Source organism: Chelonoidis abingdonii, chromosome 1 (assembly GCF_003597395.2).
Source record: "Chelonoidis abingdonii isolate Lonesome George chromosome 1, CheloAbing_2.0, whole genome shotgun sequence".
Classification (NCBI taxonomy): domain Eukaryota; kingdom Metazoa; phylum Chordata; order Testudines; family Testudinidae; genus Chelonoidis; species Chelonoidis abingdonii.
This window is the reverse complement of record NC_133769.1, coordinates 312,598,219-312,625,671: the sequence shown is the minus strand read 5'-3', so window position 1 is coordinate 312,625,671 and position 27,453 is coordinate 312,598,219. Positions and strand designations below refer to the sequence as shown.

The 27,453-nt window shown below is 41.6% G+C and overlaps 1 protein-coding gene across 1 annotated transcript in view; it reads left to right on the top strand.

The window, feature by feature from the left end:
* CPB2 (carboxypeptidase B2) overlaps positions 1–27,453 on the top strand; it is a 36,938-nt gene that overhangs the window by 6,458 nt on the left and 3,027 nt on the right. The window contains exons 2-9 of the mRNA XM_032790646.2: positions 488–563; positions 6,663–6,787; positions 6,888–6,996; positions 16,230–16,331; positions 17,512–17,619; positions 19,466–19,576; positions 23,215–23,305; positions 26,721–26,923. Coding sequence (XP_032646537.2) covers positions 488–563; positions 6,663–6,787; positions 6,888–6,996; positions 16,230–16,331; positions 17,512–17,619; positions 19,466–19,576; positions 23,215–23,305; positions 26,721–26,923 — 925 coding nt within the window. The remainder of the gene's footprint in view (positions 1–487; positions 564–6,662; positions 6,788–6,887; positions 6,997–16,229; positions 16,332–17,511; positions 17,620–19,465; positions 19,577–23,214; positions 23,306–26,720; positions 26,924–27,453) is intronic.

The following is a 27,453-nucleotide window of genomic DNA, read 5'->3' as shown; positions in this document are numbered from 1 at the left end:
TGCCATCAGGAGCTCACAGTATGCCCTCAACAAGTAAAGAGAGAGGGCCAGTTTCTCTGCTGCACTCAGCTTCCTCTGGGGACTGCAGCATAAGAGCTAGTTGCAGCTTCCTAATCCTGGGACCAGTTATACACCAGCCCTGATGTCCTTTAGAGGCTTGGGCTGCCCTAAAATAGGTCAGGCTGGTTCCAGACACACCCTTGGGCTATGGGAGAGCAGTGTAAGAATTGTCTACTTCAGCTTTTTATCAGCTGGGGGCTGCTCTGTTTTTGGGAGATCCAGGGACTTTTAAGCAATGCAAAGGGACCCCAAGCAGGGGATAGAATCTGGCCCAGCATTTTCATTGCTTGAACCTCCTTCAGCTCCCCTAGCACCCAAGTCAGAGAAGCCAATTGAGACTGAGATGGACTGTTCTGTACATTAATACAGAATGTTTCCATGCACACGCTCAAGCCTTTGCTTTTTCTGAATGTCTTTTTCTTTCCAGTGATCAAGTATTATGGGCTCTTCCACGATCAGACAGACAAGCTGAATTCCTTCAAAATTTAACCACGAACTTTGAGGTAATTTGTTCTCTATAAACTGTAGGCCAAATTCTGCTCTTAGGCATGCCAATGCCGTTCCACTGGGAGGAATATTTAGCTCCCCCTTTCATTCTCTTATGTTGTATATATTTTTAGTTTGTAGAAGCACAATGAATGCTTTATTTCCATCATTTTAATGTCTACTGATTGAGATGAGCAGATTCCGTTGACTGATGACGTTTTATCACATTATATCAAGCACCCGATTTCAGAATTATGTAATTGATTTTGTATATTAGCAGCAACAAAACAAAGATGATGAAGTACTGACATGTGATGGTTGGTAAAATAATTTGTCAGGAAGTCCCAGAAGTATAAGTTAATGTGATTTCTAACCGTATGACTTCTAGGACCCCGACACGCAGGATTGGATATTACAGGGCTTGGTAGTGTTTCGCTAAAGACAGAGTTTAGATGATAAGAATCTCTTCATCTAGAACTAATAATCTCATAGAACACCAGCAGGATTTTGTGATTTCCATCTGTGATTGCAGGGAAGAGTGTTTAATTAAAATAAGGCATCCAAATTTCTTCTAAAGCACTTCCCCCATTATTTTATCATATTTTTGTTTGCAGTCAGTACCCCGTAATGAAAAGCATAACCATTCCCCTATTCAGTGTCGTTACCAGGATCCCTGATGTGTCCCTGATCACAAGAGCCTTTAACAGCCCCTGTGTCCATAGCCTGTCTCTGTCCAATTTGCTCCACTGACACCTGTCACCCTCCTACCCTTCCCCTATCCTATTCCTCCCTCCTGCTTCTTATTTCCATCACCAACTGCTCCTATCCACCTCCTCCAGACCAGCTCCGGTCTCCCTTCCCTTTCTGCTGCCTCCCAGCTTCTAGCTCTGGATCACCCTCTCCCCATCTCTCTCTCTCTGGCTATTGTAATCCCCTCTTCCCTCACTCTGCATTCCAGTGTGGCTGGACACCAGCAGAGACGGAGGCACTGAAAGCAAAGGAGAGACAATCTCTCTGCATGCAGTTCCAGTCCATGGTACCACACCCCCCAGAAGCCAGGAGGAGTCAGTAAAGGGTTTCATGCTGTCTGGAGTGGCTCACAACTGAGAGTGCCAACCTCAGGGCAGACTGTCAAAAACAGGGCAGATACCACCAGTTTGAGGGTATATTCTGTTATTAGATTTCAGCAACCCGGTAACAAGTTTGAATTCCTGGATCACTATAATAGTCTTACCATGGAGTCACAGACAGACCCTTTAGGCTCTCCAGTCTATCTTGACACTCAGACAAACTGGACTTAGTGATAAATGGTCACTTACACCAAAAACCACAAAATAATCAGGTTGTTTTCAATCCCAAAAGACCAGTCACTTACCGAAGATCAATTGGTACCCTAGTTCCTACACCAAAGACAACGCCTGAAGCCAATCTTGTAATAAAAGGTCTAAAGGTTTAATAGCTAGGGGAAAAAATTGAGAGAGTAATTTACAGGTTAAAGCTAGCAAACATACCCACAAATGAGTTACCATCTACAGTTCCTAAAGATGACAGAGATGTAGTTCTCTGTCAATTCAAAATGTCTTTCAGGGCAGACCTGGGGTAACTCCTGGGGATTTCTGCCTTAGTTTAGTGTCTCTGGCCCTGTGAAAATTCAAACAACAAAAAGATCACCATTTCATCTTGTGAGCATCTCTATATGACCTTCCCCCAGAGTTCAAACCAATGGGACGTGGGCTCCTGTCCGTAACTTCTTCCTGGGTGGCTGGGGCAATCAACAAAGCTTTTTGTCCTAGATGGCCCATTAAGTCTTCATAGTCCTTCTTGATGGGCAGAGGAACTACTCCTCCTGTCTGAGCTCACAAGGTCAAAGCAGGCATTTTACAATTATAAAACAAATTTATATTTTAGCTTTCAGCATGGAATGCAGATGTTACAAATGAGATTAATGCAGGCAGCAACTTACAGGCATTTCATAGAGTCTAAACACTAAATACATTCTTCTATGACTAATACCTATTTTGAACAAAATTAACATACAGGTGAAGTGGTTTGGTTTCCAGCTATGAGTTTGTCAGTTCTTAGCTGATGCCTATGACCTTGGCCAAAGCTGGCATTTGATTTCCAGCATCACAAAGGGAAGGTCTTGCTCAGCTCCTGCAGCACTGGGTTGAAGCATGCTCAGTGAAGGTAGAGCATTCCGTGAATTTTCCTGCCAAATTCTAACTAGTCTATACAGATCATGTGTGAACTGAGAATGTTCAGAGGGTTATAACTTGACCACATTTGGGTGGATTTTCATGGGGACGCCGAAAGGCACATCCTTGACACAAAGGTCAACCCCATGCTAAATTTCAAGTCCCTGCTCCAAAGCATGAGGGCACTAATGCTTCTTAATTAAACAGCTGTAAGAACTTTTTTAACATGGGCAAAACAATGAATTCTTGTTCTCAGAAACAGCTGAGCTATTTTAGCTGAAATTGAAAAAATAAAAATCAGCCTGAAGCTGTCATGTGGCATGGAAAATTTAACCTCGATTTAGCAGGCCAGTTTAGCAAAATTAAAAGCAAATGCATTTGAAAACAGGGTTTTATAATGGGAAATATCAGACAACCTTAAATATAGGCAGTACTACCTAAGTAATTAATGGTATATAGAAGATAGACTGACCACTGCCGTTCATCTCCTAATATAAGAACAAAAAATGTCTATTGCAACCGAAAGCTTTCAGAATATGTAACGTTTAAGGATAACTGACAAAGGAAATAGTTTTTCACACAATACATAGTTAGCCTGTGGAATTTATTGCCAGAAGATATCACTGGGGTCAAGAGGTTGGAGGATTCAGCAAAGCATTGTACACTGACAGAGTTATACTAATAAATATCTGAAAATTAACAAGAGTTTTGGAAGGGATATAAACTGCCATGCTTGTGGACATAAGCTAACCCCCCTCTGAAGGAAAGTTAGCCCATCACTGCCTCCTGCAGAGTTTCTTGTGTCTGCCTCTGATGTACTTAGTACTGGCCACTTTTGGTGACAGGATACTGGAGCAGGGTCTGAGCCATTCTGACAATTCTTATGTTACCTGTATTACTTCATTCACCTGCTAGACTCTCTCCTAACCTAGTTATGCCAACTTAGACTTCATTGTACTTCCTTATACTCAGACTTAGCAGGCCAGATTTAGAGATATATGTACTAGCAGGGGTAAACATTGCATGTTCTTAAAGTAGTTATTGAACAAATAAGTAAGTTGCTGCAATATATATTTTAGGGGAGCTGGAAAGAAAGTGTAAGTTACACCAGTTTACACTCCCTCCAGATTTAGATTCACCTTTGAATATGGCCTTCATAATGGGTATTCAAGACCTAGCAGCCTAATTGATTGCATTCAGATTGTATGATATGTCTCCTTAAAACTAATGTAAACCTCTATTGTCCTGCGTATACTATACTTTGAGGGCTAGATTCACAAAGGTACTTAGGCATTGCAGGCCAGAGGTGCCTATTTTCTAATGTGCCGGGGGTGGGGGTTGCTTGACCCCCACTCCTCCCCAGACTCCACCCCCATTCCACCCCTTCCCCCAAGGTCCTGCCCCCATGCACCCTGACTCTTCCCAGCCCTCGCTCCTCCCCCTTCTCCCCAAGTGCCTCCTGCACACCATGGAACAGCTGATGGCAGCAGGTAGGAGCGGCTGGGAGGAAGGGGAGGAGCCGATTGGCAGGGCCGTTGGCAGGAGGGAGGCACTGGGGGTGAAGGGAGAGATGCTGTCCTGCAGGGCTTCCAATGGGTTCTGAGCACCCTCTATTTTTTCCCCATGGGTGCTCCAGCCCCAGGAGCCTATGTTGCAGGCCTTACCCCTAGTCTGCCCCTGAGATAGGCACCAAAGGCTAGATTCATATAGGGGATGTAGGCATTGCAACTCTCAATGTTTTGTGCCTTGACCCTGGTCCACACCCCTGTGTGGTGTAGTTAAACTGATATAAGTCCCTATGTAGACAGTGCTAGGTTGCTAGGTCAAATGGAAGAATTCTTCTGTCAACCTAGCTACCATGGGCATAGTAGTGTCTACACTGAAGTGCTACAGCAGCATTTTAAGTGTAAACAAACCCTAAGAAAGAAGAGTGAGAAGCAGCCTAAGCCAGCCGGAAGGGACGAAAAGTGAAAGATTTCAGAACATGTAACATTTAAGGATAACTGATAAAGGAAATAGTTTTTCACAAAATATACAGTTAGCCTGTGGAGTTCATTGCCAGGAGATAGCAGAGGAAAAGTGTGGGGCTTAGAGCCCAGGTTTTCAAATGTATTTAGGTACCTACCTCCCATTGATTTGGACCTGAGATGCTTCCCACTGCCTGGAACTCTGCAAAGGGCATTTCTGTGGGATGTAAGAAAACCAGCTTTGAGTTCCCACTCAGCCTGATTTAGAGCAGGGACTTTAACCCAGGTCTCCTGAATCCTAGGTGAGCGCTCTCATCGTCATGCTATGAGGTATTCTGGGGTAGGTCTTGCGCTCTTTCTCTCTGTCGCCTGCTGAAGTTGTTCCAATTTACATGAATAATTAACTCTTCACTGAGTCAGAAGGAGACTAACTTTATAGGCCAAAAGTCAGGGCAGGCCCAAGCCTGAAGGTGTGTTGTGCACATGGCCATGAGATCAGGCCCTGCTGGCAAGATAGGCAAGGAAACACACAGTTTGAGAATCCCACTTGGGGACTGTTAGGGTTTTGGCTTGCGCTTGGTTCCCAAGTAGCTCATTAGCTATGGGGTGGCATCAGGACAAAGGCAGTTTTGTGAATGCCCACCAGCAGCAATGTAGGTGCCAATTGGGTTAGGCAGAAGCTAAGCACTAGTTTTGAGAACATCACCAGCCTCTAATGGTGGACATAAGCACCTAAAGAGGCAACTAGGTACCCAAGTACTTTTGGGAATCTGTCCCTTAATTTTGTTTAAAATTTAGAATATATTCTCCAGAGTCTTTCTCTATGTTTGTTGTTCCAAAGGCTATAGCTACATTGCACTGCAGTGCAGACTATGGGGGTATGAATTGCAGAGCACACCAAAATGTTGGGTGCTAACTGCCCCATGTGGATGCTGCTGGTGTGAACTAAAAAGTACCTAGTTTGCATCAACATCGTAGGTGCCAACTCCATGGGTGCTCTGGGGCTGGAGCACTCATGGGAAAAAAGTTGTGGATGCTAGGCACCCACCGGCAACCCCCCTCAGGTCCCCTTTTCCCCCCAGTGCCTCCTGCCCATCTGTGGGCCCCGCTGATCAGCTCTTCCCCCTCTCTCCCCTAGGTCAAGCACCCCCCAGCACATTGGAAAGTTGGCGCCTGTAATTAACATAGTCCTGTATGGTGCATCAAAATGAATACAATCTTCAAAGTGTAGTTGCAGCCGATCCAAGGAGAGCATGACATGTTGATTTTGAATATGCAGCAAAAAAATTGCACTGGCCTTTTTTTGCATTATAAATTTATGTCTAATTTGCTGTCCACTACCATCCCTAAGTCTTTTCAATCTCCCACTGAATAGCTGAGTTTTATTTTATTTCATTAACTTTCATTTTATTAACTTGAATTTTACTAAAATTAATTTCATTTTATTTTCTGCCCAATTTTAATCTCTCTAGGCTCCTTTATATTGCTGTTTCATCTGAATTTATTTTGAAATCCCTTTTGGCATTTGGTTCATCTATAATCAAAGTAATCACTGAATACAATAATTGAAATGACTAGTATGAGCTGCATTAATTCCCCAAATATCCTCAGGAAAAATAACCCTCCACCGATTTGAGGATTTGGATTGTAATAATCAGCTAAACAGATATGTTAAACTAGTAATATTATCTCATGAAAGGTGATGTTCCTGCCTTTGTTCTTGATTTATGAATTTATATTCAGCTGTTATTATAAATTTTTCTTACTCACACACTTTTCATTTTAAGCAATAGCATGACGTGACAGCACAACACGTGAAACATAAAACTGCTTCCCACACACGACCTAGTAGTTTGAGAACATGTATTGTGTTTTGATTGTGTTCAGGATGTTTACTAAATGGTAAAGTATTTTTTCTTTCCTTGTGAAAAAAATGTTCTTGGAAACTTTGTAGGTTGTTCTCTGGCAACCTGTTTCGGCTGAAAACATTATGAAGAACAAAGAAGTTCATTTCTATGTTAATGTGTCCGATATAAATGATGTGAAAGCCGAGCTAAACCGATCCACCATCCCATACAAGTATGATTCTTATTTCTTGCTGTGAAGATATTAAATCAGAAATTCAAACCAATTGAAGACACTGCTTAAGAATGGTTTATGATCTTTGTTTGTTGTTCAGAGTTTTGATGGACAATGTTCAAGGAGTTATCAAAAAACAAACTGTCAATGACACAGTGAGCCCCCGCAGTTCTTCATCCTATTATGAACAATATCACTCTCTGAATGAAGTAAGATACGTTATATTTTTCTTGTGATCCTTTATGCATTTATTGTTATTGTATTAACAAGGGCTTAAATTTAATTTGATGATGATGGTGATATGGACTGGTACATTACAGACCTATGGGGAAACAATTACATTTGTATTGATTAGCTAATAATAGTTCACATTAATACAGTACCTTTAATAAAGAAGGATCCCAGCACCTTACAAAACACACTACATAAGAACTACTTTACCCACCAACTGAAACCACATAAGAAATTTAAGGTAGGCGCAATGTAATTACCTAAAATGAAATTTGGTCAAGACATTTTAGATTTCATGTAAATGCACACCCTAAGTTTACAATCATAACTTCATTTGCTTCTGAAAATTTATTTCTAATGGATCATTCTGCAATTCAACTAAAAAGCACCCTGCACAGTGCAGTTGTGTATTTCTGCCAAAATTGCCTTAACATGGATTGAATGTTCACTCCAAAGACGTCTTTAGTGAGAATAATGTGGAAAGCTCATTGAAAGCAAGGTTAGGGAAAATGTGAAGAAAGGAATTTGTTTTTCTTTCTTGATTAATATCTTTTCTTTCTTGCTGCTGCAAAAAGATATGTTAGATGACCTGCTGCGTGTTTTATATCTCTAATCTTCCACCTGTGATTTCTGTGATTCTTTTATAGAGTTCTAATCATTTTCACTTAGGATTCATGAGAAGCAGGACAACGTGTTTGTAAACTCAACACTCTACAGATGATTCTGTTTTTCTGAATCCTAAATGGATATGAGCCAGCAAGGAAGAAATATTAACAGGCTCTCCTGTCAACCTGTTTAAAGCAGAGATGTCAAGCGATTAAAAAAATGAATCATGATTAATTGTGTGATTAATCGCTCCGTTAAACAATGATAGAATACCATTGATTTAAATATTTTTGGATGTTTTACATTTTCAAATATATTGATTTCATTTACAACATGGAATGCAAAGTGTACAATGCTCACTCTATATTTATTTTTTATTACAAATATTTGCACTGTAAAAAACAAAAGAAATAGTATTTTTCAATTCACCTAATACAAGTACTGTAGTACATTGGTTCCCAAACTGGGGTTCATGAACCCCTGAGGGTTTGCAAAAAGTTAGAGGGAGTTGTTGGGAAAAAATTCCCTAGTGACGGACAGAGCTGTCCCTAGGTACCTCGAGCAGCCTGGGCCCAGCAGCATGGAGCCCCTGGACTTCCAAGAGCTAAGCAGATCAAAGCAAGCACATCTATCACACTGAAGAGATTTAAACTTCAAAATTCCTTATAAGAAATAGAAAGGGAGGTGGATACTTTTTGCTGTTTTTAAAATTAAATAGACAGCTAGTTTTGTTTTTAAAATGATTATGAAGAACAAGCTTAAGCTTTCTTGTAATATGCATTGTTTACCTGGACTGCTCAAGACCTGAATGCTTGTGTAGGAGGAACTCTGAGTTGGCTTCTTAAATACTTTCATGTTGTTTCACATCTGATACTCCTTGATGAAACATAGGAGCCTTGTCTTATAACAGGCTTATTCAAAGTGATACAAGCTATGGAAGTGAGATCTTGGAAGAGTGTTGCCATTTTCATAATGTAGTAAAAATACTGCAATGATAAATAATAAATAATAATAAATAGTGTGTAATAAGCATGGCATAAAAAATTATATTTCCAACTGCTTTTATCATTTAAACTCAGGTAAAGGAGAAAATCCCTGGAAATATTCATTTTTAAGACGGGGTTCGTGAGACACAACATTTTAGTGAAAGGGGTTCACATATTGTTAAAGTTTGAGAACCACTGATTTAGAGTTAATCATATTAAAACACATATTGTTTGCTTGCATCCAGTTTGCCAAGTAATCCAGATCACACTGAATCAGTGACCTGTCCTCTTCATTATTTACCATTCCCCCAGTTGCTGTATAATCTGCAAACTTAATGAGTGATGATTTTACCTTTTCTTTCAGGTCACTGAAAAAAATGTTAGATAGTGTAGGGCCAAGAACCGATCCCTGTGGGACCCTACTAGAAACACACCTGCCTGATGATGATTTCCCATTTATAATTACATTTTGAGACCTATCAGCTAGTCAGTTTTTAATCCACTTGGTATAGATTCATAGACTCTAGGACTGGAAGGGACCTCGAGAGGTCATCGAGTCCAGTCCCCTGCCATCATGGCAGGACCAAATACTGTCTAGACCATCCCTGATAGACATTTATCTAACCTACTCTTAAATATCTCCAGAGATGGAGATTCCACAACCTCCCTACAGTGCACCCCACCCACAGCCCAGCGCGCAACACGCCGGAGCCCGCCCAATATCTCTGCAGAGCCCTTCCTGCAGGCGCCCTCGAGCGGTCCCATCAAGCCACGCCCAACGTGCACGATCTCAAAGCATCGTACTAAAGTCTTCCATTGAAACCAGCAATCGCCTGTGTTGACACCAGCACCAGCAACCAGGAGCAGCCCCGGGTGTACCACCAGCTGGAGCTTAGCAAGCAGGATGGTAGCCAAGGATTTTGGTTCCAGAATGTGATCTCTTCAGAGGAGTGTTCCTGGAGCTAAACACTATGTTAATTCATAAAAACTATGGTAAACGACAGAGTAAGGTTGCCGTGGAGTCCCCTTGCAGAACACGAGTGAAGACAAAACTGAAATTTAGAAACAGGAAATCCACAGGTAAGGAGCCCAGCAATTACTCTGCAATCCCTCCAACAGGCCATACACCCACAGCACCCCCACTTCCCACTCGCAACCCGAGTACCTGCGCGCGCCGAAATGCACCCAGCCTTCACCTACTTCTGCAACCTACCCACCCCCACCTCCCCCGCCGCACCACCATGCCATCTAACACCACGCGCTCCTCTCAACTGGGGATCGGGACCACCTCCCTCTCAGAGGACCGCAGCGTTAACACTGAGCCGCGCTCACACTGCTCAGCCCCACCCCAAGCCCCGCTTGCTCCAGCATTATAAAGGTTTAAATACATTAAGGTTGAATTATCAGGGGTCGCACTCAGAGGCTTGCTAGAAAGAGTCACCAAGACAAAGTTTTTGAAACCACGATCGAACACCATAAAAGGAGGACAAAAAGGAAACATTGGGGTCATTACCACACCCTACACTCTCCTGAGCACAGCAAATCAAAGGACCAACAACAGTTCAATAGAGACGTAGGAATAGAAAACCGTAACAGAAATCTTGACAACAACCTACTACAGCAGCACACCTTGCAGTTTTGCATAATAGGTCCCCAGTGGAGGCAACAAATCTCCCACGGCATGTCTCATCACTGGTCAGTGAGCAGTGAACTCCTAACAAGAATAGGCAGAGCTGTGCGATCCAAACACGGGTGAGACGAGATTGTTACGGGAAAGGATGAATTTAGAAGAAACCTGAAATATTGTCGCTAGGAGGTAAGCAACAGAGGAAACATAAGGGCCCAGTCCTTAAAAAAAATGCACTCTTAAAAAATTTGACTTTGGACCCAAGAGAGCATGGCTAATACTTAGAAACATTCCGAGTAACCTACACCTCTGATTAGGAAAGCCTTAGCCCGCGCCAGAGGGAAACCAGGCAGAGAGAAGGGTACGGTACGACCAGACACCGACTGTACAGACTAGGAACAGACAACAGCTCTCCTGATCCCACCTGTGAGTACAAGGCCGCCCTGCCGCATTTGATCGCCCCCGACTGAAGCAAAGTCAGGTCTTAAGCAGGGGGCACCCATTTGTGTGCTTGCCCAAGTTCCAAGCCACAAGCCTGGTAGTGGACACTCATTTGCATCCCATCCGACAATCTTTGGAAGTAACCCCGAAACAGATACTACGCCAACATAAACCAACACTATCGGGCAGGACCAAAACAACATTCCAAACTCAGTAGATGATAGTGGTACAATCCATGGGCGGTCACCCACACCAACGCGTCCCAGTCATCCGACGCCAAACACAATGTCAATAGAAGGAATGTTGGGTTACTATTCACCACTGCGAAATTCGCTCACCATGATCTTATTCACACCCAGCAATCCTCCTGCTAGTGATACAGCTGCGCAGCGAGGGACCCATGTTGCACAAGCGCACCCGCACAGCGGCAAAGAGAGAAGGCCTGAAATGCGACATGCCCCGCAAAACGGAGGAGCAACATCATAACGCTCAACAAACACATAGGTACTACAGCCAGCGACGAGAGAGGCGCCCGGGCAGTGGCGGTCACCTCACATCCCTCCAGAGCATCCCCTATCCTCATAGGACACCTGCACCACGCACCTGGGACTGCCAGAGATGGATCTCGAGCGCACGACATCAACGAAGTCTGTCTCACTGTTGAGACCACAAGTCTACACACATCTCAAGCACACTGAGCGATGATATACGAGTTCCTCCTACTCAACGCACGGCACCTATGCGCCATACAATAAGCGAGCAGTTCAATCACTACCACTCCTAGACAGACAGCAGAGCAGACAACTCCGCGACTCACCTGTTCAAAGCAACACACTGGCCAGCCTGAGAGCTACAGGCACCATCCACCCATCCACCTCCTGAGCTATATCGACCAGGGCGCTAGAGCAGCACCGAAGAAGCCGACAACACGTCCACCTCCTTACGGGCGTCACTATCTGCCACTACTCCTGCTGTATGCTCAATCTTGCAAGCCAGGGTATTCACCTCCATGATGCATCTGCTCGCCCGGCCCCCTCCGAGCAGCGTACACTTTGAACAGGAAGAACAAAGAGAAACCACCTGCGCGCAGTCAAACCCTTCATCCGTACTCCCAGAGCTCCCCCCCTGTTAGTACTTCTGATGCCTCAGCACACACCTCGGCAGTATCATTGTGACACAGATGAGTAGCATGGGGTAGTGGACGGCCCAGATACTCCTCAAACAAGCCGCTGTAACATTATCGGATACGGGCCCCGGCAGGCACATACGCTCCCGGATGAAAGTGTCAAGGGCGACAGATGGGTGCCTCGTCCCCCTCAGACAGATCTCTGAACCACCATACCACGTTTCTATTTTCGTGGTGGCAGCAGACAGCCCCCAGCACTAGGGGTGAGCCGTTCTCCTCTCTTAACTGTAGGGGGTGATGTCCTTCCTCCTGTATCGAGAAAGAGCATAAGGTATCTATTACCACGGCGGGAGGATTCGCCAGCCAGGGGTGGAGCACTGACCGCGCCTGCAGAAGTAACCGCGTGCCATTGCCACCCTGAGCATCTCCTCCTCCACAGTAGTGTGTCAGCAGTCCCTGTGAAACTGGGACAGCTTACCCAGCTGACCACATGGACACTGTTTCAGGAATGCCATGGATACGGATACTCCTCAAACCAGCCACGCTCTCCTGTAGCTCTCCACACTGCTGCCTGAGAGATCACACCAAAGCACTTCACATTGGAGCCCCACAAGCCTGGATACCATAAGGGATAATAAGTGGAAATGCAAGTTACAGTCTTTGCAAAACCACACCAGAATCTGGGTAGAAGCATCCATGCTCTGGTGCTCTATCTGGCTACAGGCGCAGGTGGAGGAGACAGAAGCAGTGCTGCCACAGGTGTTGCAGGTCTTCCTAACCATCGTAAGCCTCCCTCTGTCAAACTCCCTCTCAAACTCCCCTGTCTGCATCTCCCTGTCCGCTCTGTTCTGCTTTAAAGAGAAAGGTTTTGGATGTAGTGTGGTTTATACGTTTTCAAGGGACTAACGGGTCATGGATAGGACCAACAAGGGACCCCTGCTCCCTTCCTACTCCCCTTCCAAACTCCCTTGCGAAACTCCCTGTTAGCAGCCCCTGTTCGCAAAGCAAAGTATGTGCCATGTTAACTTTGTATCACTCTAGTTCAGGGATCAGCAACCTTTGGCACGCGCCCCATCAGTGAAATCCGCTGGTGGGACTGGATGATTTGTTTACCTGCAGCGTCCGCAGGTTTGGCCGATCGCAGCTCCCACTGGCCACGGTTCACCATTCCAGGTCAATGGGGGCTGCGAGAAGCCACGCAGGCCGAGGGATGTGCTGGCCACCATTGGCCTGGAATGGCGAACCGTGGCCAGTGGGAGCTGTGATCAGCCAAACCTGTGGATGCTGCAGGTAAACAAACCATCCCAGCCTGCCAGCGGATTTCCTTGATAGGCCTCATGCCAAAGGTTGCTGATCCCTGCCCTAGTTTTTCTTCAAAATGCTATGTGGTACCAAGTCAAACGCCTTACAGAAGTCGATAACATCAACACTATTACCTTTATCAACTAAACTTGCAATCTCATCAAAAAAAGACAGCAAGTTAGTTTGACAGGATCTATTTTCCATAAAACCATGATGATTTGCATTAATTACCCTCCTTTAATTCTTTATTAATCAAGTACTGTATCAGCCTCTCCATTATATTTCCCAGGATCAATGTCAGGCTGACATGCCTGAAATTATCCAGGTCATTAAAAATGGAGCTAACATTAGCTTTCTTCTAGTCTTTGAAACTTTTACAGTGCTCTAAGACTTATTGAAAATCAGCATGAACAGTCCATCTCCTCAGCTAGCTCTTTTAAAAGTCATGGACGCAAGTTATCTGGATCTGCTGATTTAAAAATGTTTAACTTTAGTAGCTTCTGTTTAACATCGTCCAGAGATACTAGCAGAATGGAAAAAGTGTTACCATCACCTTTTGATGAGACTATAGCACGTTTTTATGCAAATAAAGAACAGAAATATTCATTGAACACTTCTGCCTTTTCTGCATTATTATTGATAATTCTACCATTTTAATCTAGTAATGCATCAATAGCATTGTGAGGGTTCTTTTGGTTCCTAATATATTTAAAAAGTTCTTCTTATTGTCCTTCTTATTGTCTGCTGGCCGTAGATCCCTTTGCTTCCCTTATCAATTCTCTATAATTCCCAACTTCTGATTTATAATAATTCCTATCAGCTTCCCTTTTCTTCCATTTGTTATATGTTTTTATTTTTTATAGCTTCCCTCACTTCCCTTTTAAACCAGGTCCATCTTTTAACCAGTATGGCCTTTTCCCTCAATTGTGGGACTGTAGCTTTTTGGGCACCTAGTAAGATGTTTGTAAATGATTCCCAATTACCGTTCACATTTTTCTGATTAAATTCTTCCCTCCAGCTGATCCAGATCAAAATTGTTTTAATCTTTGTGAAACTGGCCTTCAATGAGTGTTAAATTAGGCTCCTAATAAAGATAATCCCTTATGCAAGTTACACTGTACATTTATATTCCACACAAAAAAACTATGTTAAAAACATTATTAAGATTGCAAAGTCAAGCACTCAGAAGTTAGGAAATGCAAGAGTTAATGTTCCTGTGTTCTCTTAATTTGGCCCTTCATGGATATGTATTAGCGTACAGTCTTCAAGTACCTGATCACATACTACTTTTCAGCACAAGGAGCTACGAGAAACTAGCATATGTTCAATGAGGCTGGAATCATCAGAGATTTTAGCTGGTAAAATCAGAGAAGTCTCTACTGAGTATATGCAAACTGTCATTTTTCAAAGGCTTATAATTTGACCAAATTTGGGTGGATTTTTACAGGGATGGCCAAAGGCACATCCTTGACACAAAGGCCAACCCCTGACAAACTGCAAGTCCCTGTTCTAAGCATGGGGTTGCTAGAACATAAAGAAAAAAATATTAAAAAGGTAACTAGAATTTTTTAACATGTGCAAAACAACATTGTCCTTGGGCCTTTTTGGGAAACAGCTGAGCCATTTTGGCAGGGTTTTTTTGTTTGTTTGTTTTTTTAAACAGCCTGTGGCTGACATTTGGCATGTAAAATTTCAGCCTAAACTTTTAGAGTTTGACAAAATTATAAGCAATTGAAAATAGGGTCTCATAATGGGAAGTGTCAGGCAACCTTAAAAAATACTCAGTTCTACTGGCCCCATGTATAGTCAGGGATGATTTAATATTTTTTTCTAAATCATAGAGGAGAAACAGGAGAACAGCTTTAAAAAACTATATTTGTTGTAAAGTATCTTACAAGTCTATCTTACAGGTGTAATGAATTGAGTAAAAATTCAGTTAGAACTAAAGGGTTTGGTCCTAGATAAATTATCCTAGTATAATTGTATGTTAGCTCCTTTCCTAATTTGGTCTTGCAATGTCTTGTTTAGGGTTTCTGTGGTACAGCTGGGAAAGAACAGATAAATCATAGAGTATTGCATTAATAACTTTATTAACAGTTTAAACATGTTTTCTAATTAAGCTAAAAAATGAAGAATCAGCAAACTGGAAAAAAAATTGAGAACATAGTATTTCTGCTCCAGATGATTTTATATCTGGTGACACAACATGTGTTCAAGATAGCTGTCAAAAAGTATCCACTTTTCAATTTTTATTTAACTACATGAAAATGCATGCACAAATTACTATGGTTAGAAGTGTAACTAGCTATTTGCATATACAATTACTTGATGTGTGCACGTAAATTAGATACACAAATATGCCTATATTTCTCTGAACACCTAATTTTGAACAAAAGTCCCAAAACAATTTAACTTTTTTCTGTGTCTTATTAATATTTTCCCATAAAAATCTTCTTAATGAATATTCTGTTGACATTCTTCCAAGCTTCCATACCTTGTTCAGTACAGCACTTTTCATTCATTCTTTGGTTTTAAATATGGCCTTTAAAAGCTCTGAAAAAATTATCCAAAAGTGTTTTATGGCTTTTCTCCCCTACCCAGACAGCTTTTAAAGAAACCTATCTTCTCTCTTGAATGTATTATTTCAGGCCACTTTACCTTGAATGGTCCCTAAAAACACATGCTAAATACTTATGCTAAACTATCTATTGGAACTTGTATTTAACTGTGACACTCTTGGGAATTTTCCCAGAGGGGACGTGGAGCTCTGTGTAGCTCAACAGCTTGTCTTTCTTACTAACAGAAGTTGGTCCAATAAAAGGTACTACCTCACTCACCTTGTTCTTCTTTTGTCACTCAAATTGTATGAGATAGAAGAGCTGGCTATGGATAATTAGCCACTGACTGCTGGTGGGAACTTGTGCAGCTACACCATGTAAGCATTTTGGAAAAATCCCTCCTTCTCTTTCTAAAGAGAAGGCACAGCCATGCATTCCTTGCACTAAATGTGAAATCTCCCATTAACTTCAGTGGGAATATTTCCTGTGCATGGAAAGCAGAGTCGGGGCTGAAGACTTTTAAACTGAATCTATATTTGCTAACTGATCCACTCCATCTTTATAGATATATTCTTGGATGGAAGAAATAACAGAGATAAATGCTGATCTCCTCCAGAAAATATATATTGGATCTTCGTTTGAGAAACGACCACTTTATATATTGAAGGTACAGTTATGATTTAATGTGCAATCTTTTTCTGTAGTAATTTAAAGTATAGGTGTAGGTTTTTGTCAAGAGAGAATTTTAAAAAATGGTACTAGTAGCTCAATCAAAAAAATTTGTGATAGAAAAATGTGTTTTATTTTTTTTTTTTAGTTTTGTAAATGCTCCACTTCTCCCTTTTCAAAAGTAAACAAGGTGCCACTGAACTTTGGCATAGGTAGTGGGTCAAATACTGCTCTTCTTTTCACTACTGTAAGTCAATTGAGTTACTGGGTACAAAAACTAGTCTAAGTGAGATCAGCATCCAGCCCAGTGTCTCCTTGAGAACGCCATGCAAGAGAGAGAGAGGCCTGGTCTGCACTAGGGAGGGGATTGACCTAAGATATGCAACTTCAGCTATGAGAATACCGTAGCTGAAGTTGACGTATCTTAGTTTGACTTACCTCACAGCACGGGGTCGATTGCCACAGCTCCCCCATCGACTTTGCTTCCGCCTCTCGCCGAGCTGAAGTTCAGCAGTCGATGGGAGAGCGATCAGGGATTGATTTATCGTGTCTACACTACATGCGATAAATCGATCCCCGATAGATTGATCGTTACCCGCCGATCCGGTGGGTAGTGTAGACGTACCCGGAGAGAGCACTTCCTTTTCTTGTCTCTCTTCTTTTTGTTTACTGTTCTATTTCCATTCTCATGTGCCATTTCACCATAAATAAGGCTGTAAGAAAATCGCGGGATGCAATCTTTTTGTGGAAACTGCACCTTTTTATAGTTGCCGCAAATTTGAGTGGTGTAATGACACTCACTCAAATTTGGCCCAACTGCCTTTCTGCCATGCTTGCCTCTGAGAGTAAAATATGATACACCATGTGTCTTTTGGCTGCTGCCCTGGTTTGGAAGGCTGCATGCCTTGGAAGAAAGTGCTGGAGCTTACATGTGGGTGTGCACCCAGGGCTGCTGCTTCTGTCTGGGTACTCTGAGGGCGTCTTCCTTCCTTATCAGGAAACAGGTTGAGGGAAATCCTGAGACTAGACCTCCAGGGGAGTGTCTGCCTAGTGCTGTGTGGACACATTGATTGCACCAAAACCACAACTTTAATACACTGTGGCCACTGCTCTTGAAACAAACAAACAAAAATCTACAATTTTCTTACAGCCTTAAACATACCATATTTTTTCATTAGCTTTCATCTAATAGAGACAGAACACCAAAAAGTGCCATATGGATTGACTGTGGTATCCATGCAAGGGAATGGATTGCTCCTGCTTTTTGCCTGTGGTTCATAGGACATGTGAGTAGATTTCATTACAATATTTAAAACAAAACAAAATACCTTGATCCTGTTTTCCTTCTCTTGCAAATTTTGCTCTATCTCAACAACTTCCTATTCAATTTAATGCCACAGCACTGAAGAATAAAGTGTCTGCATGAGACAGAGATTAAAAAGCTCAGTTTGTATAGCAGTTATAAGGGTAAATTTTTCACATCAGCAGTAAGTTAGGCCAAGTCTTTCATATTTATGAAATGGAGAACACAGGTTATTGTATTTCAAACTAAACCTATGTCTACACTTCAGGCTGGAGGAGACATACCCATGCTAGCTCTGACTAAGCTAGTGCACTAAAAATAGGAGTGGTACGACCAGCAGAAGGGGCTAACTGCCCTGAGTACTTGCCTAACATCTCAGATGGTATCATACTCAGGGCAGCCAGCCCCTCCTGCTGCTATAGTTACATTATTTTTTGAGCACTAGCTCGATCAGAGCTAGCATGGGTATGTCTCCTCCAGGTGGCATTTACACCTCCAGCTTGACAGTGCAGACATACCCTAAGAGTGCATTTGAGTGGTAAAGTCCAAATGTAGAGTTACCCAACTAGAAGGCGGAATAACAGTTTGTCTACCATGGAACTGAATGATATATAGAGAGTAACAGCATTAGAATAAACATAAGGGTCTAACGTCAGCCTTCAGTTACACCCATAAAACTCCACTGAAATCAATGTGGCTCCAGAATAGCCTAGCAGTATGTGAAGGCATTTAGACAGGCGATTTCAAAGGAGACTATAGGAGTTAGGTGCCCAAATCTCTTTGGAAGTCAATAGGATTTGGGCACTTAACTCCATCAAGCCCTTTTGAAAAAGGCAAGCCTTAAACACTCCCATAGGAGCTAATGCTAATTAACCTCTTGCTGTTGGTCTAAATGATGACCAGCTGTGCTGCTGTCATGCCACTGAAACGTACCTGTAAGATCTGTAAGCAGTTAACAAGTTGAGAGAAAATGTAAACTGTTTGCCTCCCTATCTTCTTCATCTAATTTACCTGAGCATTTTAAATTCAATCCAAAACTTTATTCCCATGTCACTTTATGAAGGAACCCATCTATTAAAATTGTCACAGATATAGCCACACACATTCCACGTAGTAGTTTCTTAGCAACAATAAACATTCTTTTTAATGATGTTTTGAATCTTGTTTTTAGGCACAATATTCACATCAGAGAAAAACAATTGCCAGGGAATAAAAAGGACAGGGGAAGTTACAATAATAGGACATGCCTAATGCAAGACATACAAGGGGGAAAAAGATACTATTAAACTTAACTCTTTACATTTAGCAACCTAGCTAAATCTATTAGGGTACAATTTACCCTTGTGCAGAGGTGGGATGTAAGTAGTGCCTAGGTCTTGTGGTGGCCCTTTGCACAAGGGTGTATTTCATTTTTAATAATTTTTAAAAACCAAAACAATGCATACTTGCAACAGCCATTTCAAATGCTATTATTAAGCAGTTTTAGTGCTTGTGACAGCTTTGGAGACTTACACTGTTTATCGGCATAAGCAGCAAAAGTACAAGCTTCTTCACCAATATGCCTCAGTCCTGGCCTAGAGTGACCACCCAGTTGGGTAAGCGGACAGATGAATCTCCATTTTAATTGAATTCCAAGCCTCTCTGTGCTAACTAAGGCTTTGGTTGTAGTGGTGACTTCTGTGATGTGGGTATTTGTCCTCCAGGGGTTGGACTGATGCCACTACCATCACATTATTATTTTACATAGGACCAACTGAGGACCTGTCAAGGATGGCGAGGAAAACACTATTATAAACATTATGAAAATAAGTTCTTTTCATGTTCTATAGACAACACACTTCCGTGAGAAAGATCAGATCATGACAAGACTTCTGCAGCATCTTGATTTCTACGTCATGCCCGTGATGAATGTAGATGGCTATGAATACACGTGGACCACTGTACGTAGGTTTCTAGACAGACTGTGGGACATTCCAGCATGTTATTCACAAGTACTGTGAGGGGTGATATACTGGACAGATTTAAAGGCATACTTTTCAAAGTGCCAGGGGGCAGTTTTGAGCCCAAACCTCTGAACTCGCACTTGGAATTTCTCTATTCTTTGCCCTTTCATAGACCACAATAGTTACTGCAAATATGTGATTTTAACTCATAGAACACAGCATTTTCCAGATCCCAGGTCAAACCAATGCTTAGGAGTGTCATAGCATCCACCCTGTGATTTTAATTCTTTCGGATATCAGGTGATAACTATGATAGGCTGCATCAGCAAGACTGCCAATACTATGACAGTCCACCATAAGGTACAAAGGCCTGACTGAACAACTCACTTCTCCTTTCTTGGTCTAAGGTCAGATAGCATAGTTTTCCAAGTACTTGTTGTTTCAAGTAAACAAATGAGCAACAGGTAAGCTCAGACGACATCCCAGTGTCTTATCAGGTATTTTACTTACTCACTATGAGAAGAAGGTTCAAGACTCCCAGAGGCTGAATGATTTATTTGCTTTATGAATTTAGCCTTTTACTTAGTTTCCAGATTCCCTTTTTAGGCAGAAACTTGTTGTCAGGGTTCCCTCCCCACTCTGAACTCTGGGGTATAGATGTGGGGACCTGCATGAAAAAACCCCTAAGTTTATTTCTACCAGCTTAGGTTTAAAACTTCCCCAAGGCACAAATTCCTTCCTTGCCCTTGGTATCGCTGCCACCAACAAGTGATTTAAACAACTTTCAGGGAGGGCCACTTGGAGCCCTACCTCCCTCAAATATTCCCCCAAGCCCTTATACCCCTTTTCCTGGGGAGGCTTGACACTAATATCCTAACCAATTGGTTACAAAGTGAGAACAGATCAATCCCCCTGGGTCTTCAGGACACTGAAAAACAATCAGGTTCTTAAAAGAAGTTTATTTTAAAAAAAAGATAAAAGAATCACCTCTGTAAAATCAGGATGGAAGATAACTTACAGGGTAATCAGATTCAAAACACAGTGGATTTGCCCTCTAGGCAAAACTTTAAAGTTACAAAAACAGGGATAAACCTCCCTCTTAGCACAGGAAAAATTCACAAGCTAAAACAAAAGATAATCTAACACATTTCCTTACTAATACTTACTATTTCTGTAATACTGGATGCTTAATTCAGATATGGCTTAGAGAGATGTATTTTTCCTGCCCTGGTTCCTCCCGGACCTGGAAAGAACAAAGGAACACAAAACAAAAACCTTCTCCCACAGATTTGAAAGTATCTTCTCTCCTTATTGGTCCTTTTGGTCAGGTGCCAACCAGGTTATCTGAGCTTCTTAACACTTTACAGGTAAAGGAGGAATTAACCCTTTACAGGATAAAGAGGGATTTTATGCTACCCTTGGCTGTATGTTTATGTCACCTATCTTCTCCATTTCTATAAACTTTGGGCTATGTTTTTAAAATCCAGCCTCTATTTGTGTATGTTCAATTTTATATACACAGTCTTTACAGGCTACCAGTTGCATCCACAATTCATAGACTTTACACATGATATACCCAACAGGTCTCAATCTGTGCATGCAAAAGAGTTTGGTGTTTGAAAATTCTATCATTAGCAGTAGTTCACCTCCTAGTTACAATGCACAGTGCCATTGAAGTCAATGGAGTGAGATTAAGGTAACAGGAGAATTTGGGTGATGGAGCCACATTCTAAAATATTGACTCAATTTTTACTTTGTCATTATGTGGGCAAACTCTCATGGACCTCAACGAGAGTTTGACTGAATAGATACCGAATAAGAACGTCACAATTTCCCTTTTTGTATACAAAAATTGTACAATATTTACTTTAAGCAGCATATTTCAAAATTCTCTTAATTACCCCCCTCAGAAGTCTTTTAACAAAATCTTTCATTAAGCTCAAATGTGATTTTGATTTGCAGTTGTCAAATTGTGTGTCTGGACAAATCTTTTGAGTCCCCCCATATTTGCGTAGTCCAAGTTCTAGTCAAATCAAAATAATTATACCAGACCAACCAGGTGTTGTATTGCACAACTTTTTGTCTTGTTACCTAGCATGTTTAGCATTACTTAATTTCAGTACCCGGAAAGACAACTGAGCAAATAATCAAGCAATCAATTTGCAAACACCTAGAAGATAATAAAGTGACAAGTAAGTCAACATGTTTTTCAAGAACAAATTGTGTCAAACCAACCTAACAGCTTTCTTTGACAGGGTAATAAGCCTTGTGGATAAGGTGGAAGAGGTAGATGTGGTATGTCTTGACTTTAGTAAGACTTTTGATACCATCTTGCATGACCTTCTCATAAACAAACTAGGGAAATACAACCTAGATGGAGCTACTATAAAGTGAATGAATAAATGGTTGGAAAACCATTTCCAGAGAGTAGTTATCAGTGGTTCGCAGTCAAGTTGGAAGGGCATATTGAATTGGGTCCAAAAGGATCAGTCCTGGGTTTGGTTCTGTTCAGTGGTTTTATAAATGATTTAGATAACGGCATAGAGAGTACACTTATAAAGTTTGTGGACAATATCAAGTTGGGAGGGGTTGCAAGTGCTTTGGAGGATAGCATTAAAATTCAAAATGATCTGGACAAACTGAAGAAATGGTCTGAAGTAAACAGAATGAAATTCAGTAAGGACAAATGACAAGTACTCCACTTAGGAAGGAACAATCAATAGCACACATATAAAATGGCAAATGGCTACCTTGGAAAGAGTACTGCAGAAAGGGATCTGAGGGTTACAGTGGATCACAAGCTAAATATGAGTCAACAGTGTAACACAGTTTCAAAAAAAGTGAATAGCATTCTGGGATGTATTAGCAGGAGTGTTGAAAGCAAGACATGACTTGCTTTCTTCCACTCTACTCTGTGCTGATAAGACCTCAGCTGGAGTATTGTGTCCAGTTTTAGGTGCCACATTTCAGCAAAGATGTGGACAAACTGGAGAAAGTCCAGCAAAGAGCAACAAAAATGATTTAAGGTCTAGAAAATGTGAGCTATGAGGGAAAGATTGAAAAAAAATTGGGTTTGTTTAGACTGGAGAAGGGAAGACTGAGAGGGGACAAGATAATAGTTTTCAAGTACATAAAAAGTTGTTACAAAGAGGAGGGAGAAAAATTGTTTTCGTTAATTTCAGAGGATAGGACAAGCAGCAATGGTCTTAAACTGCAGCAAGAGAGCTTTAGATTGGACATTAGGAAAATCTTCTTAACTGTCATGGTAGTTAAACATCAAACAAATTGCCTAGGGCGGTTGCGGCATTTCCATTATTGGAGGTTTTTAAGAACAAGTTAGACAAACACCTGTCAGGAATGGTCTAGTTATTACGTAGTCCTGCCTTGAGTGCAGGGGACTGGATTAACTGACCTCCTGAGATCCCTTCCAGTCCTACACTTCTACGATTCTATGCAGATAACTAGCTTATTGTTTTATAGGCTCCCTAAATCTCCTATTTTGCTCCCCTTCATTGGAGGTTTCTAACCTCAACATCTAGAAATGTAGAAGTTGCATTTTCACTAGCAAATGAAATAGTGATAAGCATTTTTCTAAACTTTTGTGTAAACCCACATTTTTGAGTCTCTGTCCACAGAATCGGTTGTGGAGGAAGAGCCGCTCAAAGCACGGCAACAACAGGTGCATTGGTACCGACATGAACAGGAATTTTGATGCAGGCTGGTGTGGTACGATGCAATTTTCTTTATATTTTATTACAGACATTTCAGTTTTAACCTTCAAAGTTCTTCATTTTGAAAATATTTTTATTTACCTAGTCATAGAGTCATTTCTGGTATAAAGATAATGTACCTTAGTAATGAACTTAATCAAAATGTTTATAAGAAGGTCAGGAGACCAGAGAACAAGTCCCAGTTTTGCCACATACTTTCTGTGTGGTTATCAGCAAGACACTTAAGCTCTTCATGCCTGTTTTCCCATCAGTAAAATGGGAATAAAGAAACTTCCCTCCCGAGTGTTGTGAAGATAAATTCATTGAAGTTGTGAGATGTTAAAATACTATGGTGATGGGGACCATATAAGATTTAAGAGTAATATCAAACGTAAACTACTTAATCAATACAGAACTTGGAGAAATCAGGAAGTTTAATAGGAAATTTATATGCTGTGAATATTAATTTCATATATATCACATTTAATTTTCAAAGCACTTAAAATGCTTAGCAACTCCAACATCATCTCTATTTTAAAAGTGAGGAAACAGACACACTGACGTTAGAGCAGTGGTGGGCAATCTGCGGCCCATACGCAGCCTATCAAGGTAATCAGCTGGCGGGCTGCCAGACATTTTGTTTACATTTACATGGCTGCCCACAGCTCCCAGAGGCCGCGGTTCACCGTTCCCAGCCAATGGGAGCTGCGGGAAGCAGTGGCCAGCACATGGCAAAAAAGGACACCTTTATATGTAACAGACCTACTTTCTGGGTGTACCGAGTTATATCGGATGACTTCAGTAACTAAAGTAAGTTTCTATTTTGTGGAGCCAATATAGCTATCAGAAAGATAACTGAATTCTATTTCTTCTTGGACACCCTCAGTAGAATTGCTTATTACATTTCAATAATATACATCTTAGCAAACCCATTGAAAATAATGGGATTGTACAGCTGTAACTCACAACATAATCTTGCCTGCAGACTCTTCATTATCGAAAATGATTGAGTCTTATAACTCTTTTCAAAATATTTTTTACTTAGAATGAGCATATCTGACACACAATCACTGTGAAACAATAAAGGTGGAACCCAACAATTTCAATTTATCAGAGGTATTTTTCAGAGTAGAACCACTCTTTAAGGGAAGGGCTTCATTTTCAGGGGTTTGGAGCAGGTACAACTACAACTGACTTCAGTTGGCATTATGGACCAGAACACACTAACTTAAAGCAGAATCAGATCCTGCTAGAACAAGATATGCAAAACCTGTCAACATATCTCCACTGCTACGATGATCAACACCCCCACAACATACCTATTAAGATCCATGGGTCCTACACATGCCTATCACAACGTGATGTATCTCATCCAGTGCACTCAATGCCCAATAATAATTATATGTGTGAAACTCTCACACAGAAAAATGATAAAAGACAAACACCATATTGCCTGTGTGTGAACACTTTTTTACAAAACAATCACTCTATATGTGACCTCTCAATACTCATTCTCAAAGGAAATCTGCTCATTGTCTTCAAAAGATGAGCCATGGAGCTTAAATACATAACTTTGCTAAACATTAGAAATCATGGACTGATTAGGGACAACTGGATTTATAGGTTATTACAACAACCTACAACCCACTAACAATGCCTCCACCCCTCCGCCGCACCCAGCTGCCTTTTCCCTGCCTCCCTTCCTTTCCCCTCTCTGCCTGGAGATGTGTTAACAGGCCACTTCTCCTTGAATGGTCCCTTGAAATATGTGTTAACTACTTATGCTAAACAATTTGTTCCACCTTGTATTTAGCTGTGAAACTCTTGAGGGCTGTGCTGCTGTAGCGCTTGAGTGAAGATGCTCCTATACCAACAGGAGAGAGCTCTCCCGTTGGTGTAGTTAACCCACCTCCCTGAGAGGGAGAAGATCTCCTGTTGACATAGTGTTGTCTACATGGGAGGTTAAGGTCAGTATAACTACATTACTCAGGAGCAGGGGCGGCTCTAGGCCCCAGCACACCAAGTGCGTGCTTGGGGCAGAATACCGTGGGGGGCACTCTGCCGGTCGCCGGGAGGGCGGCAGGCAGGCAGCCTTTGGCGGCATGCCTGCGAAGGGTCCGCTGGTCCCGCGGCTTTGGTGGAGCTGCGGGACCAGCGGACCCTCTGCAGGCATGCCTGCGGGAGGTCCACCAGAGCCATGGGGCCGGCGACCGGCAGAGCGCCCCCCGCGGCATGCCGCCGTGCTTGGGGTGGCGAAATGTCTAGAGCCGCCCCTGCTCAGAAGTATGGATTTTTCATACTCCTGAATGACGTAATTATACCTACATAAGTCTGTAAGGTATATCTGCTGTGACCATGGTGCCTGGAGGGGCTTCACTGAGAATGCTTATTCAGGGCAAACTGCAAAGAATAGGGCAGACAATCCCCAAAACTGGTGGTTTATTCTGTAATTAGATTTCACCAAGCTGGTAACCAAACAGCTATCTGGTTACCAAGAAGCCAAAATACAGTCCCCTTTAAGCAATCCAGCCTTTGGCTCCCACCCAGATAGCCAAGTATAATACAGGGAGGACTACTAAAAACTTTGTTTCCATTATATAGAGTTCTACCAATGTCAAGTGACTGGACACATTGCTCACCAGGTCAATGAATATTTCAGATCTCACCCAAATATACACTTATAGTCAATCTGTATTAACTAAATCTAAGATTTATTAATAAAAAGAAAAAAGAAAGAGAGTTGCTATGGTTAAAAGATCCATTTACATAGAGCTATGAATAAAGTTCTTAGGTCAGTTTCATAACAGAGATGGTGAGGTTGCTGATTTGTAAAAATCCTTCTGGAATCAGTGTAAAAGGTTATAATCCAACAGGCAGTCCATGAGAAGAGTTTGTTCCAATTCTACCATTTCCCTTGGTAATTTGTTCCAATGGTTAATCAACCTCACTGTTAAAAAATTGTGCCTTATTTCCAATGTGAATTGATCTAGCTTCAGCTTTCAGCCATTGGTTCTTGTTACGTCCTTCTCTGCTAGATTAAAGAATCCCTTGGTACCAATGTTTTCTCTCCACAAAGGTACTTATACACTGTAATCAAGTTACCTCTCAGACTTCTTTTTGATCAGCTAAACATATTGTGCTCTTTAGATCTCTGAATGTAAAGCATTTTCTCCAGCTTTCAAATAATTTTTGTGGCCCTTTTCTGTATCCTCCCCAATTTTTTTACGTAAGGCAAGGTAGTGGAGAATCAGGCCCAGATGCTTTAAAGGTGCAATAATGATACATGCAGTAATGACGCATCCAAGATGTCCCAGTTTCTATGCTGACTTGTATAGCATCCTAATGCTTTATATTGTCACTGAGCCATGAGACAATTCGGTGTATACTATAAGAACTCAACAGGTGACACTGTATCCTCTATCTTATTACAGGTAAAGGGGCTTCTCATAATGATTGTCATGAAATATACTGTGGACCCTATCCTGAGTCTGAACCAGAAGTGAAAGCTGTGGCTCATTTTCTCCAAAAGCATAAAGATCACACTAAGGCATATATAACTATACACTCTTACTCACAGATGGTACTGTTTCCGTATTCCTACACTACGAATAAAAGTAAAGACCATGATGAGCTGGTAAGTGTTACCACTTATTAAATTTCATCTATATCTCCCACCTTCATCACCTTGCAGGAATGGACATTTAATGAGAAGTGTGAATGACTGCCTTCAGTAGGCTTTGAGTCTGTTGAAGATTTGGGAAAATGGATTTTTCGATGGATAAGAGCATAAGGAAGCTGGTTGTTGGCACCACCACTATATGATTACAAGAAAGTATTCTAGTTTTGGAGGACGCTGATAAGATGAAAGTGTTTATTCTGGATGGATAAGGTAGCCAGACTTTCTGATATTTTCAAGGCATTGCTAAGGGGGCAAAGTAAAGGTAACTTGAGTACCTTAGTACAGCATTTCAATACATTAAAGTACAGGTTTCTTGTAAGTTTTCCCCTATATCTGAACCTACTGAGTCTGTAACTTTAACTCTATTGCTCTTGAATAGTGTGCACCCATAACACTGATAGGTGCCTGCAGCCTTTACTGTACCTTAAGTAAATCTTTTTCTATGGGAAATATGTTTAAATGGTCCTAATGGTCTGATGGAGACT